Source organism: Rattus norvegicus, chromosome 2, assembly GCF_021556685.1.
Source record: "Rattus norvegicus strain SHRSP/BbbUtx chromosome 2, alternate assembly SHRSP_T2T, whole genome shotgun sequence".
Taxonomy (NCBI): Eukaryota; Metazoa; Chordata; class Mammalia; order Rodentia; family Muridae; genus Rattus; species Rattus norvegicus.
In genome coordinates this window covers 37,715,317-37,735,395 of record NC_141535.1, presented here as the reverse complement: position 1 = coordinate 37,735,395, position 20,079 = coordinate 37,715,317, and the positions used below count along the sequence as shown (strand labels likewise).

The following is a 20,079-nucleotide window of genomic DNA, read 5'->3' as shown; positions in this document are numbered from 1 at the left end:
AGAGCATAGCTCAGGAATATTTATAAGAATATAAAAATACCCAGCGCGCAAGTTCATGACGTCTGCCTTCCAATCAAGCCCCTGGCCAAAGGAAGGAAGCAGAACTTGAAAATGGAACCATGCTCTGCCCTAGAAATTCTGCAGGCACTAGTTGCTAGTTTCGAGTTAATGCGATTGTTATTTTTGTTCGTATACCCCTCAGTATTGTTTGACTTGCTACAGTAAGCACACATGACTACTGATATTTCAAAACACTGGACAGATCACTTAGAGAAAATGAGAATCAAAGGGAAAAGAGGTTCCTGCACTTCAGAAGTGATTGAAAAATCCCTCCCTTTCTGCTTCGCTTTCTAGAAGGTTCTCACTTTCTTTTCCACCATTTCTTGCCTTTCCTCCCTTTTCCATGTAATTTAGGTGAGCATGGGGTGCCGCTGTATGTTTTTAAAACACCCACAGTTGGTTGATACTTGATTGTTAGCTCTCACTACAGCTAATCTAAGGCCCCTTTCCTAGCCTGCTCCCCAACCTGGATCAGTTGTCCACCCCACCCAAGTAAAGCCTCTGAGAGCCAGACTCTATTTGCCATGTCACTGGGTAAACAAAGATGACACTTTGGCTGTACCTGTGTAAACTGCATCCGTGCCCACCTCTGCTGCTCTCTATAGAGATCCTTCGGATGCGGAGTGAAGGCTAACTACTACAGGTTGTGGATGAAGTGAATGAAAGTGGAAGGGAGTCCGCAGAGAGCAAAGAAAACAGTCGGAGCTCTGGAGAGGGAGAAGAGGCAGAGGGCTGGGCCACCAGAGAAAGGGACCACTCAGAGACGAGACCCAGCGGTGAGAGCAGAGCGCTCCAGCGCCGCGTGGACAGCGGGAAGTAGAGCCCAGAGGGCTCAGAGGCTGAGTGCCAAGCACTCAGACCCCAGATCGCAAAGGTGCTCAGAGTCGCCGGGGCTTGGGACGAGCACAGTCCTAGCGCACAACGCACGCACCTCGGGGTCCTGCGCACGGCCCGCAGCGATGAGCGAGAGCAGCCGCCTGTGCTCAGGCTACTACAGCCTCAACCGCAGCTTCGTGGAGCCCTTCCAGTGCCCGCGGCGCGGCGATGGGGCCGCGCTGCTCTACTGCTGCGGCTTCGCAGACCTCAAGTACTGCTGCAGCGAGCCGGGCAGCTACTTCCCCTACAAGCACAGCTACATGTGGAGCCTCAGGTGGGCAGGGCAGGGCAGGGCAGGGCAGGGCAGGGCAGGGCAGGGCAGGCAGGGCAGGGCAGGGCAGGGCAGGCAGGGCAGGGCAGGGCAGGGCAGGGCAGGGCAGGGCAGGGCAAGGCAACCTCCTCCTAAACCTGGGAAAGTGACCAATGAAAGACACAAAGCTGGAATCAGGAAGGTCACCCAGCGCCCACCGGGTTCAGGTCTTTGTGCCAAGGCTCCAGGCTTCTGAATGATAACTCTGCAGGGAACCCTGGAGACGCGTGGGCACCCTGTATACAGCCTACCCCAGGGACTACTGCTTGTGTGACAAGCAGAAGGCTCTACTGTCAAGATTGGAGGTTTTAATGCCTCTTTAGGTATTTGTTCATTTGGTACATTTGAATGGAAAAGGAGGCTTCTTTGGAACCTGGGCAGCTAACTGGACTCTCTCCCTTCTCTCTCTCTCTCTCTCTCTCTCTCTCTCTCTCTCTCTCTCTCTCTCTCTCTCTCTCTCTCTCTCTCTCTCTCTGTATGTGTGTTGGCTTGAGTAGGTGCATACATACAACCGGGTTTTACAACTTGCTCTTTTCAGAGGTTCGGATACCGACACTGACCACCCGGACTGAAAGGTCAAGCAAGAGGGAAGAGCTTGAGTGGCTCTGATTACACACGCAGTGCAGCCTTTCTGGACACCTTTCCCCCTGCACCTGAACTGTTTGAGCGCGGCTTGATGTCCGGATGCTTTACTTTCAAAGCCTTTCTTGCTTCTTTTTCTTACAGTGGTCCCCCCTCCCCGCCTTGTTTCTGTTTGTCTTTATGCATGTTTTCATGATGAAATGCTCCCGCTCAAAGACCGCAAACTTGGAAACTTTAAACTTGATTCTTTTTTTTTTTTCTACAGAATGAATGGAATCTTAATGTTTTAGGAAAGAACTTCCACTCCACCATAAAGTGTGTGTGTGTGTGTATGTGTGTGTGTGTGTAAGAGAGAGAGGGGAAAGCAGGAACAGAGAGAGAGAGAGAGAGAGAGAGAGAGAGAGAGAGAGAGAGAGAGAGAGAACTAGCCAGCAAGAGTACTATCACCTTACTCTCTCATTATAATCCAGAACTGGGCACATATATCAGATCAATAGCCAACTTATTTCTTGAGGCAATGAAACAAGTACTATTTTTCTATATTGCGAACTTCAGTGAAGTTTCAAAAGACCTTCCAGGAAGTTCATTGATGAAGTTATGCTAAAATAGGACAAACTTGGCAGAAAATTATGCCAACTTATCTTATACTCCATAGATTATTTGGGGGAAGAAAGTGATGGACTGCCCTGTTATTTGGGCTTTTCCAGACAAGCTCAGCCATTTATCTGTAAGTGTTTGAAGGCGTTGGTGAGGGTAGAATTAGTGCCAGCTGAGCCTGGCAGTCCCCAAATCACACCCCAAATCACACTCTATTGGAAATGGTGCCCAAGATCTTCAGATCTCTAAATGCCACAGTGACAAGCAGAAGGGGCCATAAAACCTTCCTGAGGTTTGCGAGAATACAAAGAAGAGATCAGCCTGCTGGGGTCTACCTTCATCAGGACAAAACGGACAGTTAGTGTCAGGGGAAATAGGAAAATCAATTTAACTGGGGGCATCAGTTGGCAACATTGAACCAGGGGTTCCTGTGAATTTCTGAGCTCTGAAAAAACCACAGGAGGTTAAATTTATGAGAGCTTCATTTCTCTCCTATTCTTTGCTCTTCGGTCCTAATTTAAAATACTCCAACTGCGAAACATATTACAGAAGTCACTGCTTTTGGAACTGAGATTCCACAGCTGCCAGGGACAAGCAGCCAGAGCTACCTTGAGGCGAGGGAAGGTGTTAAGTAGGAAATGGTTGTATGGAGGTGCTGGCAGCTTCAGGCACTTTCTAACAGCTGGAAAAGCATCCATTGTGGAATGCCAGGAAGAAGGACAATTCTCCCTTTCCAGTGTCTGCCCCTTTCTTTTCTTCCCACCTTTTCTAAGCCCCTAAATTAAAAGGGTCTACTTCAGTAACTTTTTCCAGTGCTTAAGAAAATGAGGCGTATTGGGCAGGGTCGTTCATGGATGGATACTGAATAAATATTTGTTGACACGACCAACCTAAGAGACTCCTGGATCTCCACCTTTACATGGAGGTCTTCAGGGACAAAGCAATGCTTCTGTAATATGGAGTCATGGCACTGCAGCAGACTTCTGCAGTTTCCTCCACATTGCCTTCTGGGTTTCCTCCACATTGTGTAGTCATTTAAAAAACCTTGTGCATTAAACATTCACGATGTATATGTACAGTTCCATTATGTTAACATGTTTTAATTACTAAGTCACTTTTTTACTTTTAAAATTATTTTTCAACAGCTGGGTTTCTTATTTCAGGAGTCTGTCCAGATGCCTCATCTATCTGCTTTGTGCACAAAATAATACTAAATAGGTTACATTCTTACATGTCTGTATAGGAAAGGGAATCTAACCCTCCCCTACATGGCCTGCAGATAACAAGATGCAAGGATGTTTTTTCCCCTCTAATCCTATTAGAGCAAAGGGCAACCAGCATGACTGCCTCCAGGTTCAAGGACATAACTCTGTTTGAACTCTGACATACAATTCCCCAGTCTTCTCTATGTGCAAGGCTGTTTGGGACAGTTAATAAACCAAGCATGAGAATTTGGAACTTTGTCTCCATGGGAGACTGTTGTCTGCAGCTTGGGAGACAAGCTCTCGTGCGCAAGCGTGTTTTATCTCGTCAGGATCAGCTGAGAGCGGAGTAAATACCCTGTCGCCTTCAATACTGTTCCTTCTCTCAAAGCAGTGATGCTCCTGGTGTCCCCAATCAAATTCCCCCTTTCCTTCCTTTCGCTAAAAGTCAAGCTTGCCAGGGGCCTAATCTCTGAGAGAAGCAGAAGCCTGAAGGCAAGCCAGGAAGATAATGAAGACTGAGATCACTACTTCTCAGTGATGTGCATTCCAAATTGCTACAGGCAGATCAATCATCAGTTAATTAGTATTTACTTTCATCTGTTGAACATTTTCTACAAACTAAACACATGTAAATACTTAAAGTGTTCACAACTGACTGAAGTCTGCTCTTGAATAACCTAAGACCTAATTATAGCTGTTTACACATGACTCAAGAGACACATGTCTGGGTGCGGTTCAACATGGTGCTGCTTTTTCAAATTCCCTCTCTTATTTGATAGTACTGAGTGCACTTTACAAAAAAAAAAAGACCTACTACGTTAGTGTCTAGCCATATATGTAAGCATATATTGAATTATTACAAAGGTGGTGCAAAGAAAATGACAGTTGAGTGCACATTTGACTTTTAGGGGAAGGAACGTGGGTTTCTTTCCTGGTGCTAGGCAGGGAAATCTCAGAGTTGATACATTATGAAACCAGTTTTCTTTTAGCTGAACTCTCTCCTCCTTTCAGTGGTTGTGGCTGTGTATATAGCTGAGTCCTGAATGCCCATGGAAGGGACAGTGTGGAGCACAGTCAGAGCCTTCACAAGTGTTGCTGGTTGCTAGGCGTAAGGCTTGTCTGTATAATAATGAGCATAATTCACTTTATGTTCCTCCTTCAGGAAATATTCCCCCTGCAAAAGTTACTGAGGAATGTTCTCCCTGCCAAAATTAATGACTCCATGATAATCAGAGACAGCATGAGTCCAAGAGGCAAGGTTGTGTCTAATGCCCTCAACAAAAATGGTAAATTCTGAGACCTTCAGGACAACCTTCCCAAGGCTATGGGAAAGGACTCTGAAAACACATGTTCAAAAATAAATAAATAAATAATAGGATTTCTCAACTGTGCAAAATAGAAGGATGCAATATGAATTATATGAGGGGCTTCCTGGACCTAAAATAACAGAGACAGCTGCACTGTAAGCCAGTTTGTAAGAAAGATATTAAGGAGAGATGTGGGGAGTAGTAGTCACAGGGCAAGATCCCACCCAGCTAAGATTATTGTTTGTGCTTACAAAAGCCAGTAGATTCCTGAGTTCAAGGTCAGCCTGGGACAGAGATAGTTTAAGCCCAGGATGGTGGGAATGATGATCTCAGAGCCGGATCCCACCTGACTAGCTTACTATCTGTGTTTACAAAGTTAGCAGATCTCTGCATTCATTGCTGTGCTTTAAAAAAATGTACTTGCTGTCTTTTTTCTAAGAATCAAAGGGCTAAGGTCAAAAAATGCTGATAATCAAAGGGGAAATTGGGGTGGATGATTGAATTGATATGTAAGTAAAAGACTGGGCTTCGATCTGCGAGAGCTGAGCTAACTTGATGAACTGTCTGGAGAGCAAGCAGGAGCAGAACACGAGGCTGTCAGCTTGTACCCCGCAAATTGACTTTGAGTCATTCTTTATATGGCTCCAAACCACCCTTTCTTTAGAATCCCTCTCCAAGCTAAGGCTGGTCCTTGGCAGTATATTAATAAATGGTATCTTTCATATATATCTCTAAGAGAAACGTTGTATATCTCTGATATATGTGTTTCCTGACTCTTACAGAGAAAAATTATTTTCCTGTTTATCTTTTGCTTGCAAAATTGATCTTCCTAAAAAGTGTGGTATTTATTCAATTAACTTGATTTGTTGGACTGAAATTTATGAAGTTCTTAGAGACTCATGTGAACTTTGGTCTATCTCATAGACATCACACTGGTATTAACATACGAATTTTAAAACTACTTAAATACAAAATGTGACAAGAAATCAAGATGAAAATTTCAATCATGTATAGTTTATGGTAAGACAGGATTTGGTTATGAATTAATGGGAGCAAGATCGAATGGTGAATTTTTTGGTCCCAGCTTGAGTGCACAGCAGTTTCGATGACATGGCTTCTTTCTGTTTCCCCAGCATTGGTGCTCTGATTGGATTGGGAATTGCTGCCCTTGTCTTACTTGCCTTTGTCATCAGTGTCTGTGTCCTTTGCTACTTATTTCTGTACACAAAACCTCAAAGATTAGACAATGGCCTTAAACTTCAGCACCTAGAGGCATCTTCTACCCTAGAAGGTAAGCTGAATCTGTTATTTGTAGTAACTACCTGTACCATAGCCAAAAGTATAACTCTTATCTGGGTGACAGGGCACACTGTTAAAAGTGAATGTTTAAAGATTCACCTTACACTGTATCCCTGCGAGAGTTCACATCAAATTAGCTTTAAGTGACAGAATACTTTAGGGAAATGGTGTTCAGTGGAAGCTAGCAGACTATGAATGCCTTCGTGGACAGTGAGTCAGTGAGCCGGAAAATTCACTTTGATATATTTAATTCCTGTTTAGTGATCAACACTTGATCCTCTTGTAACATTTAAAGTTTGGTGTTTGTTCTTGTGTGGCCAAGGAAGTCAAATACGCAAAACAACAAAATGCCCACTAGGATGCTCTTGGTATTGTATTCTAGACTGGTCAGTCAGTCATCCAACTGGCGTCTAGTATGAAGAGTCAAGGGGGAATCAGAAAGAATTCAGGGGTGCTCAAAAAAATCTGAAAAGCAAACAGAATGTTCTCTGCTGTTGAGTATCCTATAAATTAATTAGTTCTATTGGTGTATGTATATATACACAGTGTAATATACACAGTGTAACTATAAAGTAGAAAGAAGCTTTCAGGCATAATTTACCCAGAGAGCCCTGCGTCTCCTTTATTGTCTCAGTCATATAGTAGTATACAGATATCAGTTGTTATCATTATAAACTATCAAAATATTGTGGAAATTGATTTCCATTAGCGTATTTGAAGACACTAATCATAAATGTTGACATGTGTGTATTCAGAATATATATATATATATATAACATATTTTAAAAAAGAACTTGTAGGTAACAATATATAAATTTAGGATCTATGCTGCCATATTTAGAATGGCATACTGCTTTCATCTAAAAATAACAGGAAAATCCTTTTTAAATTATGAAGAAATTCTCTGCTCACAGGTTGTATTTTAGCTGAAGAGAGAACCTTCCATGTTTATGAAGTACCTGCCTTGTGACCTAATCAAATATGTGACCATCACTGTGTGCCTGCATTAGATCTAGTCTCCTCTGGGGAGAAAGAGAAGAATCTCTCCCCAGCCTCAGTGTACTCTTGTCATAGTACAGCAAGATGGTATTCTCTTCTTAAAGTACTGGGACCAAGGGGACAAATTGACAGGCTCAGAGCTGAATTTAGTCCAATCGACTTTGACCCAGTTTCTCCATGAGCACAACCATGCAATTGATTGGTGGTTATCACATAACCAGACTATAAAGCTAATATTGTCTCATTTGCTTAGTTGATTTTAAACCATGGTTCCATTTTTTTTCTGTGCCCAAGAATCATGTAGGAACCTTATTACCCATACAGCTTCTCAACTTCTCAGTCCTCCTCTCCCTCTGCCCCTGCCTACTGTCCACAGAGCAGTTATAATAAGCCTGCTAAAATCTAAATCAAATGTTTCCCCAGGCCTCACAATGGATACAACTCTTCACCGTGACCGTGACCTTTTGTGGTTGGCCCTCTAGGTCTCCTTTCTCCTAATCTCCTTTGCCAACCCACCTTGGCCCCTTCGCCATTCTTTGAGATTCTCAATCAGGGCACAGGCACATGCTACCACCATTTGGTCAGACTGCTTCATGACTTACAGTGTCTTTAACTCTTTCCTGAGAAGTTCTCCTCCCTGGAGGAATTCCTCCCTACCTGCATTCTTAAGTCAGCTTTCATTCTTCCTAGTCAATTACCCCACAAGCATTTACCACTAACATGCAATACAATTAACTTAACTAGTGTTTACTTATCTATTTGTTTTCTATACTCTGACTAAAACCTGAGTTCCAGCAAAATAATATTCCCAATGCTTATAGTGCTCAAACATTCCTGGAATAAATTGACGGTACTAGCCCTGTATCTTTACTGATCTCAGGGATGTATTTTGTGAAACACAGATCAAGTCTAGTCATTGCTGCAGTCATCAAACATGCATTGAGTGTGTCTCCTATATACGTGTCTGTGATAAATAAAAGTAGTTACTTTTCCTGGTTTAGATCAAGGACGATTGCAAAACTCTATTCCATGTTTGCTCTGTGAGCTCAGAAGCAGAATTGCTGGCATGTCAATTCAGATTTGGTATGTTTTTTTGCTATTTAGTGGATGAAGCCTGTTAATGCACTTTTTATAAAGTTAGATGAAACTGCTTTCTTGCAATGAAATATCCCCACTTTGTTCTTCACAAAAATATATGTACCAAGGTAGAAAAGTTAATTTAATAGACCTTTCCTAAGTCTGGCCATATATATATATATATATATATATATATATATATGTAATGTGCGTATGTATATATATGTATATTGATATATAATATATACTATATATGAGAAAACAGCATATAGAATGTAAAATAATAAGTTTCTTACCATTGCTTTCAAAGGAGGTAATTTTGGTCCTGTGGGTTGATTTTCTTTTAATCACACTACAGAGCACAAAAAAAAAAGGTAATCCATGCGCTGCTGGAATAGAAAAATGGGTTCCTCCTGAACCCTTTGAAATGAAAATTAAACATTGTTCACTTTATTAAATATTAGTGTTCCATTTCAGTGTTTCTACCATCTAGCAAGTGATACTATTGTTCATGCTATGGGGAAGACAGGCTAAGAATATTACTGCATTTAAGGAGAGTGTTAAACATAGGAATTGTTTGCATAGGTGTGTAAATAGTACATCTGAGGAAAGCTGATTTCACCCATTAGAACCCTTTTCCTTCAACATTATCTCTTAAAAATTCATCTCACGAAAAAGAATACCCGTGGCAGGGAAGGGAGAGGCAAAGATTAAAACAGAGACTGAAGGAACACCCATTCAGAGCCTGCCCCACATGTGGCCCATACATATACAGCCACCCAATTAGACAAGATGGATGAAGCAAAGAAGTGCAGACCGACAGGAGCCGGATGTAGATCACTCCTGAGAGACACAGCCAGAATACAGCAAATACAGAGGCGAATGCCAGCAGCAAACCACTGAACTGAGAATAGGTCCCCTGTTGAAGGAATCAGAGAAAGAACTGGAAGAGCTTGAAGGGGCTCGAGACCCCAAAAGTACAACAATGCCAAGCAACCAGAGCTTCCAGGGACTAAGCCACTACCTAAAGACTATACATGGATTGACCCTGGACTCTGACCCCATAGGTAGCAATGAATATCCTAGTAAGAGCACCAGTGGAAGGGGAAGCCCTGGGTCCTGCTAAGACTGAACCCCCAGTGAACTAGTCTATGGGGGGAGGGCGGCAATGGGGGGAGGGTTGGGAGGGGAACACCCATAAGGAAGGGGAGGGGGGAGGGGGATGTTTGCCCGGAAACCGGGAAAGGGAATAACACTCGAAATGTATATAAGAAATACTCAAGTTAATAAAAAAAATAAATAAATAAAAAAAATTCATCTCACATTATTTTAATTTCTTAAAATTATTTATTTTCTGAGATTAAAATAAAATTACGTAATTTCCCCTCTCCTTTCCTCCTACATACTCCTCCCTGCTCCCTTTCAAATTCATGTCCTTTTTTTCCCACTCATTGTTCTTATAATGTTGTTACAAACACACACACACACACACACACACATGCACACACATGTGCACACATACTCCTAAATATATAAGTATGACCTGCTCAGTCTGTATAATGTTACATGTATGTATGTTTCAAGACTGACCATTTGGCATTTGATAACCAATTGGTGTGTTCCTCTTTGGAGAAGGCTATTTAGATTAATTTTCATAATGGAGCTTGTTTTCATTTCAGGCAATTTGAATGGCTAGGCCGAAGTGTGTTCTTGCAATGGATACAGGGTTCTGAATCTTTTCTTTTCCTAAAGATGACATCAGTATAGGTCTAAAAAAGGTTAATCCTAGATTACTGCTAGGACTTTTCCTCCATCTATTTTTATTCCATTGTATTTCAATTTTAAATGTATACAGCTGAAGGCTTTACAGCCTTTCAACTGATCTTGAAAAGGCAAGTAAGTCTCTTTTGGCCTTGGCTGCAGGAGTTAATGGCATAAACTTTGCTGCCCACACTGTACAGAGCACCTCTCGCTGAGCAATTGGTGGGCTATTAAGTTGTGTCGTATAATTATTCTCTTCTTGTAACACTTTTATGTTTTGGGGTTACCACACATTTCAAAGGTCAGTATTCAGAAGAGTACTGTGGCTTGTGTTGTTTTTGCCTCAGACACGGAGTTCCCAAGCAAAAGATGGCTGTGTGCAGACAGTTCTAAGGGCGAGGGCTCATCCAAGGCTGTTGGAGAATAATCATGGTTAATGGTGGTGCAGTGAGAGACTATGCTGTAGGTTTCCACGTCTCAAATGTTTCCTTAGTGAGGTTCTTCCAGGAATATCCGAGATGAAGTCAGGGTCCCAGCGTTCTCAGGGCTAGAATGGGAAAGGTCTGCTGCGAGTCTCCTGAGCTTCTGCACTGAATGTCTCTCGCTTTGCTTTTAAATGTGATGAGAATTATCAACTGGCTGTGTAGTGTGAGGCTCATTCTCCTCTGATCATGACATCTGTGACCCACATCGAAGCAAAACTGCTGCTTCAGGAAGATAAAGCGGAACAGCCTGAGGCTTTGAGGTGGAGGTGGGGGATGATCCAGAGAAGTGGTGTTTCTGATGAAAATTAGAAAGGCACCCTCGGGAAAACAGCTAGGAGGAAATGATGCAATTGGACAGAAACAACAAACACCCTCCCTCAAGCTGGAATTGGGTGGTTGCCTTGGAAAGGTGGAAACTAGAAACGAAAAGGAATCGGTAAATTAGCAGTAAGACCCAGCTACGTAGGTGAAAAGCCAAACCGCGTACACAATACCGAGAAAGTAAATTGGAAACAAAATCACAGAATCATTTACTGTGCCCATGTGCAAATTGAGTCTTAGTCGGACTTGAAATGGTCTTGTGTTTCTTCTTAGAAGATGCTCTCGATTCCTCAGAAGGAAAAGTTTTTTTTGGTTTTTTTTTTTTCCCTCTCTCCTCTCTCTCTCTCTGCTCATGTTCGGTGTAGAAACCTGGAAATACTGAGAGACAAACACTCAGCACAAAGGTGGAAGATGTCAGCACTGCAGTCAGTATCTTCCAGGGAGAGTTTTCTATGCACCGTACATCACATAAAGCAAATGAGAATCAAAGTAGGGGTGTGGCAGCCTGTGTCTGTGATCCCAGCACTCACAAGGGTAAGGCAGGATGGACACAAGTTTGAGGCAAGTCTAGGTTATATAGTGGGAATATCCACCCGTCTGTCTGTCTGTCTGTCTATCCCTCCTCCCCTATCTATCTATCTATCTATCTATCTATCTATCTATCTATCTATCTATGTATCTATCTATCTATCATCTGCCTATCATTTGTCTGTCAATTATCTATCTATGTATCTATCTATCATCTGCCTATCATTTGTCTGTCAATTATCTATCTATCTATCTATCTATCTATCTATCTACCTACCTACCTACCTACCTATCTATCTATCTATCTATCTATCTATCTATCTATCTATCTATCTATCTATCTATCTATCTATCTATCATTGTTTGTCTGGCTCCGTCCTTCCTGCTCCCTCCTCCCTCTCCCTTTAACAAGCTAGAATAACTGTATCTTTCTTTGCCAATAAACAAGCGCTCTGCCATCATTTAACCCATTTATGACTTCGCACAGTGCTGACTTGTGTTGTCGGTGTCATTTTACTCTTAGAGGAGTTCCAGAGGCTATAAGGCATTTGTATATCTCTCGGCAGATTAACTGATGGTTACTCATTTGCTTCTTTGGTTCTATCATTAATACTTTCTGCATGTTCTCTGAATGGCATGACTTTTAAACTATAAAATCCATAGTGTTTCCTAAGAACAAAGCTCCTCCCTCTTGTGTGAACCCTGCTCTCACATTCAAGCCAGTCACCAAAGCACTCATGCAGCAACATACATGTTGGGTGTGCGTTCGTGTTTTCCAACCTCAATAGCCAATTTTTCTAATCTTGGATCTGGCCCAGAATTACATTTGTATGGTTTTATTTCTTCTTTCTTTAATCCTTAGCCTTTCTTTTTCTTTTATGCCCCTGGGCAGTTTTGAAGAGACAAAAACAAAAAAAAACAACAAAAAAACAAAAAAACCACCAAAAAACAAAACAAAACAAAAAAAAAAACAAAACAAAAATAAAAATAAAACAAAACCAAACATCTATTTTGTTCAATGTCCCTCAATTTCTGTTTGTCTGTTTTTTCTTTTACAGTACCTCAGGCAGCACACGATCCTAGTTGGCCTGATTATTACTGATATTAACTTGATTGCAGTGAGATATCTGAAACCATCAAAATATCCTGTTCCTCTGTAAATTTTCACTCGGTCACTGATTTTTTTGACAACTGTTATTATGATATTTGTAAATGACAATTTTCCAGCCTCTTACAGCCTTAAAATTTATCCCACTGCTCCGCTGTTTATCTTAGTCCTCTGTGCCACTGAAACGAAATAGTTTCGACTGTAAATTTTATAAGGAAAGGAAGATACGTTTACAGTGCCAGAGTCTGGGACGTCCAATATTAAGATAGAGTGGATTTGGCCCTGAGTAGGAGCTGCTTCTGAGAAGCATGCCAGGGTGTTCAGTCTCCTCATGGAGCAAGGAGCGAGTGGGCAAAATGAAGCTGGCTCGTTCCCTCTACTCTTTCTGTAGGAGTGCTAACTCTACCCAGAAGGGTAGAGCTCTCATTTTTAAGCTTTATTTATTTTATGTGAGTACACTATTGCTCTCTTAGCACACGCCGGAAGAGGGCATCAGATGCCATTACAGATGGCTGTGAGCCACCATGTGGTTGCTGGGAATTGAACTCAGGACCTCTGGAAGAGCAGTCAGTGCTCTTAACCGCTGAGCCATCTCTCCAGCCCCTTGGGTATAGATTTTAGCGTTACAATATATAGCAGCAGACCAAACCTCAACAGTAGCTACATCATATTTAATTAACTTACTAACTTCCACTTCCACCATTATCTTACAGATACATTGAACATCTAAATATTTTCTTAGCAAAAATCCTTACCAGAAACACCTACTCTGAGTATCCACACATATCAAAAGCTGTGGGCATAGTCACTACACCCTCCAGAAAATTACTACTTCATATTCACTTACTTTTCCACAATCTCTATGGCCTTTGGGATTATTATTTTAAAATATCTATTTTACTAATTTCATAAAAAATAGTATTTTTTCCAAATTTGTCTAATCAAACATTTTATTTTTTTTCTTTGTAGCACACTGCTTACTTTTTATACATTTCCTATGAAGGTATTAATTTTTTCATAGATTGTAGGTTTTCTACTGTTTTTATGTATTTAAAGCTTTAATAACTCTCCAGAAGCAAAGTAGGAAATCTGCCTCTTTTATTTTCCAGATGAGTCAGTTGTCTAAATATCCATTAGTCAATCTGTCTTTCTATTGTCAACCTAAATGGTCATTTGTCACAAATGGTTTTGTGTACTAAGTAAGGTCTGTTTTTAGACTGCGTTCTGTTGGATTATTCATTCTGATTATTCTTGTTGGGATAGATTTTAAAATTACTGCTGTTACATTATTTTAATGTCAAGGCCCCATCCCCTTCCTGCCATTAAGCTTCTTTTAAGAACATCTTGGCTTCTTGTATGTAATGCTTAATCTTCCAAATGAACTTTTGAATCACACTCTAAAATTTTGAAATGATCAGGTGATATTTTTTTATAGTAAATTTATAGATAAACTTGGGAGTCACTTTACTTAATACTTAATACTCAGAGAAAAATGCTGAAAATCCATTAAATTGGCCTCCTGACTCTACTTGGTAATATTTTATTTCACAAAAGCTTTTAAAGAATTCATTTTGGTATTCACAGGGGAAAAAAAGATTTTTGGATTCACTATCATAAAATACCGCTCACTCATGGAGTCTTTTGGGAAGAGACTCAATTGAAGACGAACTTCCTTGATCAGGTTGGCCTGCAGATACGTCTCTGAGAAACCAAGTCGGTTAATGATTGCTGAGGGAGGGCCCAGTCCACTGTTGGTGGCACCATCCCTAGGCAGGTCAGCCTGGGACTCATGAGATAGTGGAGCGTGAGCCGGTGAATGAGCCAGCGAGCAGTCTTACTCCATGGGTTCCGCCTTGAGTTCCTACAATGACTTCCTTCAGTGATGAAACTGTAACCTGTAAACGTGGACCAAATAAATCTTTTTATTTTCGAGTTGCTTTTGGTAGGTAAAGGGACTGGATGCTGAGCCGACGATCTGAGTCAGAGCTCAGAATATACATGGTGGGAGGAGACACACATCTCCCACAAGTTTGCCTCTTATTTCCACATACATACCTGTGAAACACACACACACACACACACACACACACACACACACACACAAATGTAAGTTTGAAAGACTAGTTAAGCTTCTCCTGGGTTCTAAAAGAGGATCTTTCAATTTAAAATAGCAATCAGAGAGTTCCTAAGGCTGTTTTGTAAGTTAGAATGTAGAAAACCAAATTGCTTTAACACTCAGTGTTTGTGAGGACTAAATGTGCCCTTTAGAGTACAAGGTCAAGCGGCCAAAGCTAGAAACAGGAAGCAAAATAGAAGTCAGTCTTTCATTGTTAAATACTCAAAGATTTAGTAAATACTAGACAGGCATGGCAGTGCATGCCTTTAACCCCAGGAAACCGAAAAAGGAAAAGCCTGAGTTCCAGACCCAAGCTAGCCTAGGTCATAGCGAGGCTGTTTAAAAAAAAAAAAATCAAAACAAACACCCCACAAAACAAGCCAGGCAGTGGTGGTGCACGCCTTTAATCCTAGCACTTGGGAGGCAGAGGCAGGCAGATCTCTGAGATTGAGGCTAGCCTAGTCTACAGAGTGAGTTCCAGGATAGCCCAGACCACACAGAGAAACGGAAAGGAAAAAAGCAACAGCACGACTTTGGGTGTAGGTTTGAGATTGTTTCCCAAATCTGTCCAGCTAGATCAGCAACTGGAAGCTGTTTAGGGCTCCAGCGTGGCAGGACAGACAGATGCTAAATCAAGCAGGATGGAAAATGGCAAGAAAGCTCCCTCACAGTTCTGCCAAGTAGGTGTGGCCAGGAGACAGAGACCTGCAATATTATTTCCCTGTTTCAAGATGGCTGTCAAGACCCAAGTTCACAATTACATGGTAAAGTTGGTCCCTGAGGACCAGCTCTGAAGTAAACCCAAGTTTAACTGTTATCTGAACAAGTGGGTTGTCATAGCTGCAAAAAAGAGCAGGTAGAATAATTTCTTTTGATCAACTGGATTTAAATTTGGCCAAAGGTCAAAGCTTTAAGTGCCAGCCTAGGATGGCCAGGATTAAAGGAAGGCTAAGATTTACATAGAATGGCTAAGGGTAAAGTAAGGACTGACACATGAAAGCTCAGTACAAGGGACTGAGGGAAGACCCGTGCTGGCGGGTCTCATTTGTACTCAACTAAACAGGAACAAACAAGAAAAACTTTCTGTGCACAGCAAACCCTTGGCAGTTCAATGGCATAACAAGATTTACTTAAAAATCAAATCTGTGTTGTGACTTTGTGATAGAAGATTTTATCCCAACTTGGCTGGCTAAGAAACCAGTTTCTATGATTGGAAAACTAGGAAAAGCAGGTTGCTGAGGTGGGGCCTTCTCTTAAAATGGTCCCAGGAGAAGTTAGGGGACTCTGCTCTCTCTGGGGCTGTCCTTCTGTATCTCCAATTACCTTAAACTGCTGGAGGGAATCCATTCAAAGTGCTTTTGGATTTTTCCCCAGAGGCTAGGTTCTGGAGAATTCAAGGGTGTTTACAACCGATCTTTTCTCATTTGGATAGGAAATTGCTTTGTTAGGGGTAATTGAGTTGGTTTTTGAAGCCTTTGGAAGGATCTGGAAGCCAAGATGATGATGAGCCAGGCTGGGGAGTCAGGGCTTTTACAAGTGCTGTGGACGGACAGACGTTTTAACCCTGAATGAGTTTTTCTAGCTTGTACACGTCAGACTGCGGCAGGCAGTTTTGACGGATTTTGCCACAGAGCTGCCAGAACAGAGACAAACCCCAGCATCCAAAGGGCTGGGCTAGCAAATAACACCCCGACGGTCCTTCCCCTGTGCTACGAAGAACACAGAACCTCTGCGTGCTGAAGCAGAGAGAGGTCTTGAAAGTTTGATTCAAATATAAATGTATGTTAGCATGGCTAAGGAAACATGTAGGAGCCAAGGAAACAGCATTAGGCTTGAAGTTTTCAGAACCCTCCCCCCAAGTCAAACCCTTTGCATTCAAAATAAATGCTGGTGTAAGACACAAGCACAGAGACCGTCCACGGGAGGGCAATCCACGTCTTCCTTTGTCAGCTGAAGGGCTAGTGAGAGAAGACACACATTCCCCAGCCCTTGCTCAGGGTGGACTCATACTCGGTGTGTGGATCGGTTTGCGGAATGAATGTGCTTTTAGGAAAAAAAAAACAACAAAAAAACCCAACTCACATCCTAATTGCTTATGGTGGCTAAGCCTTCGGAGCCTTGAAGTTACCATGATGAGCTTTAATGCAGTCTATTTACTATTTATAGGGAGTCATGCTTTGAGCGACCCTGAAATTGTCACCACCTTGTGAAATATGTGCTTTCCCACAGAGGCGTGGAGAAAGAATATGGCAATGAAATTCGTATCCTTGAAATTCATACCCCTGTGACAGAATATCTCCCTTCACTTTCAGAACAAGTGGCTCAAAACTGTCCTGAATGGACTTGATTCTCATGTTGATAATATCTTCAGGACTTCCTGCTTTCCATACTATTATAACAATTCAAGCACAAACTTTGAAAAGACGGATTTTATGTTGTAAGTTAGACTAATTATTTCATCTGGTCTTGTGTATTTCCAGGCAATGTAAATAGAAAAGCCAAAGGCCTCATTTCAAATGCAGCATCAAATTCGACAAATGAGACCTACGAAGCCGATGATGTGACTCAAGAAAGAACAATGGACACAACACAAATCAATATTGCCTGTTAGCTAAATCCCTGTTTTGAAAGCTTACCCAAGAGAGGGAGCATTAAGAATAAAGAATGCAAAAAATTAAATAAAATTAAAGATGCATTTTATTTGTGGATTTTTTTATGTGATCTTCTCAAGTAGTTTATTATTTATTGGCTTTTTGAAACAGGGTTTCTCTGAGTGTAGCCCTGGCTACCCTGTAACTCACTGTGTAGTCTAAGCTGGTCTCAGACCCACGGAGAACTCACACCATCTGGGGTTTCTTTTAAATGACTCTGGCCGGCATGGTGGCTCACTCCTTTAATGCCAGCACTCTGGAGGCAGAAGCAAGCAGATCTCTGAGTTTGAGGCCAGCCTGGTCTACAGAGGGAAACGCGTTGCCTGACACACAGGAGTCAGTATGTTACTGGATCATCTCCGGTGGGCATCTAGGTAGAAATGGATGGAGGAATGGATACCGTTTTACTTTCCTAAAAAGTAGGAGGAAGAGGAAATTAAGACTGGAGCCCATGCTCTCCCTATCTGTGGGAAAGGCAAAATGAAGTCTGACATGGCTTCATAAACAGTCACCATAAACAGTGTCCAAGGAGACGGACCCTGGACCTCTGCTGTGCTGGGAACTTGCAGAGTCTGAATTTAAGGGAGAGGCATGAGCAAGGTCAAAAGGCCCTGGCCTTAGCAACTGTCATCACTGTCACCTCTGTTCTTAAGGCACACTTTAAATAAAAAGTTTGAAATCCAGGGTGGTGAGCAGCTGGCATCTTTGAAACCTCACCGGCCGAGGTAGCTGGCTCACTTCCAGGCTACCCGAGGGATGTGTCTCTCTGTAACTTTGAACAGTGGTGCTTCAAAGTCGATTGTAATATTAAAAGCAAGAAGCCCTATTTCATTAAAGCACTGTCTATTCACTGAGAATTAAATTTGGTTTTCACCAGTGCTAACACAGTGAGAGTTTTAAGCCTGTTCAGAATAAGCAAGTCCCATTTTGAAAAAAAGAATATAGATGAGTATAAGTTCTGAGATATATCTGATGGTACAGTAAGTCATTTTTATTTTTTATTCTTGGATCTAGGAAATACAAGCTATTGCATAATTTATAAACAGAGCATAAAACGCTCAAACTATCTTCTATGTGGACTTTCAGTGGCAGCCTTTCTGACTTTAAAAAACTGTAGTACAGGATTATGAAACAGATGAGACCAAACCCGAGCAAACGCCATTTTCTTCCATAAAACTCTGTGTCTTAGAGAGTTAAATGGAAGTTTGCAAACATGGGGCATCATGGAGCCTCATACAGCCTAAGGCCTCTCTCCCTTGGATGCAGGAACCTGAAATGGTGTCTCAGTTGTGACACCCTGAATTATACAGATGTATTAGCCACACCAAGCTTCCATTCTTTCAGACACACTGTTCATTTCCAGCTCATCATCCTGTTTCTTGACAGCACTCACTCAAGTCAAGAAGCACCCAGACTCCTCTCATTAATGTTAAGAACTACACTTCAGGCGTTATGTTCACTCAGGAGTGCCTCTAACTGCTGCCAACATCTGTAGTTCTTTCCATGAATCTTCTGGGTCCGAATGAGTGGCCCTCACACCAGCTGGAAGGCAAGCTCTTCAGGGAAGCAGCGGGGCAGTCTACAGCCGCTAGTAAGAACTCTGTTACTTCACCAGTTACTTCAAGGCTGCGGATAACATAGAATCTTTTAACTGTAGACAGAGTTGTAAGTACAGATACCCACGGTTGTCCAGCCTGTCATTTACCACTAAATGGATAGGAAGTGATGTACTTAATGCAAGGAACGAAGAAAAACAAACCTTAGAGCTTGTAGATAACAGATCCCAGAAGAGAATGGGAAACCCTGGGAGCAGGCCAGTCAGCTTAAAAATGGCAGCTTCCAATAATTTTGCTACAGACAGAAATCTTGTAAACGTGCAAACTCTGTCTGCATTTGGTGAAAATGGCATAAAACTGGGCCATAACAAAATGAATCAAATACCATTTATCTACTTAAGTTGATATGTTTACCAGTTAAAATAATAAATGCAAACTTTACAGAATGCTGGCTGTATCTACAGTCCCTGCTAAAAAAAAGGATATTGTTTGAACTGCACTTAAATATTATTGATAATCAGATACATTAAGGGCTACACGTGATCTGAGAAAACATAGCATAATATTTCATAAGCAAGAGGCGCCAAGGCTCCGAGAAGCTATCGACTTTGCTGGGGGCTCCACAGGGGAGAGAACGTGCTCAGAGTGGTACGGTCAAAGGCTGCACAGAGGTGAGAGGAGACAGAACGTAGTCAGGGTGGTTCAGACCCAGGCTACAGAGTTACAATATGAGCACTTCTGGACAGTTATTACTAACCAAAGTTTTCTTTCCATTTCTTTTGTATTGCCTACAAAGAAATTTCATGAATTTTACTATTTCTACCTCAGTCCAACAACAAGAACAGTAACTTCTTATTTTAGTGAAATGACTTTACTCAGATGAGATAGTTCATAAGGTATACAAATATTATGGGGAAACTTATTAATACTGTTAGGATTATTTCTGGGGAAATGACCAGTCCATTGAAATCGTGTATTTTCTGGAGCAGATTGCTGAATGAGAAGCTGACTGTATGTGACACTTCTGGATCAGTAGCTTTGTCACAACTGGAAGGAAAAATAACCCTCATATGTCAATTTACATTTTCTTAAGATTAGCAGAAGTAAAACTTATAAATGAGATGAACTATTCATTTTCAGCTGCCATCGCTAATAGTGTTACACTCACAATGGGATGAGGCCATTTATGTAGTATTCACGATTTCTTTTTAAGCTTAAAATTAAAAAAAAAAACCAACAAC

At 41.6% G+C, this 20,079-nt stretch overlaps 1 protein-coding gene across 1 annotated transcript; it reads left to right on the top strand.

The window, feature by feature from the left end:
• The first annotated feature begins 844 nt into the window (after window positions 1–844).
• On the top strand, window positions 845–17,329 carry Shisal2b (shisa like 2B). Its single transcript, NM_001447447.1, is given in 3 exon segments — window positions 845–1,210; window positions 6,071–6,228; window positions 17,112–17,329. Coding segments are annotated over 3 exon segments (480 nt in total). The 5' UTR covers window positions 845–1,019; the 3' UTR covers window positions 17,243–17,329.
• Window positions 17,330–20,079: the final 2,750 nt, after the last annotated feature.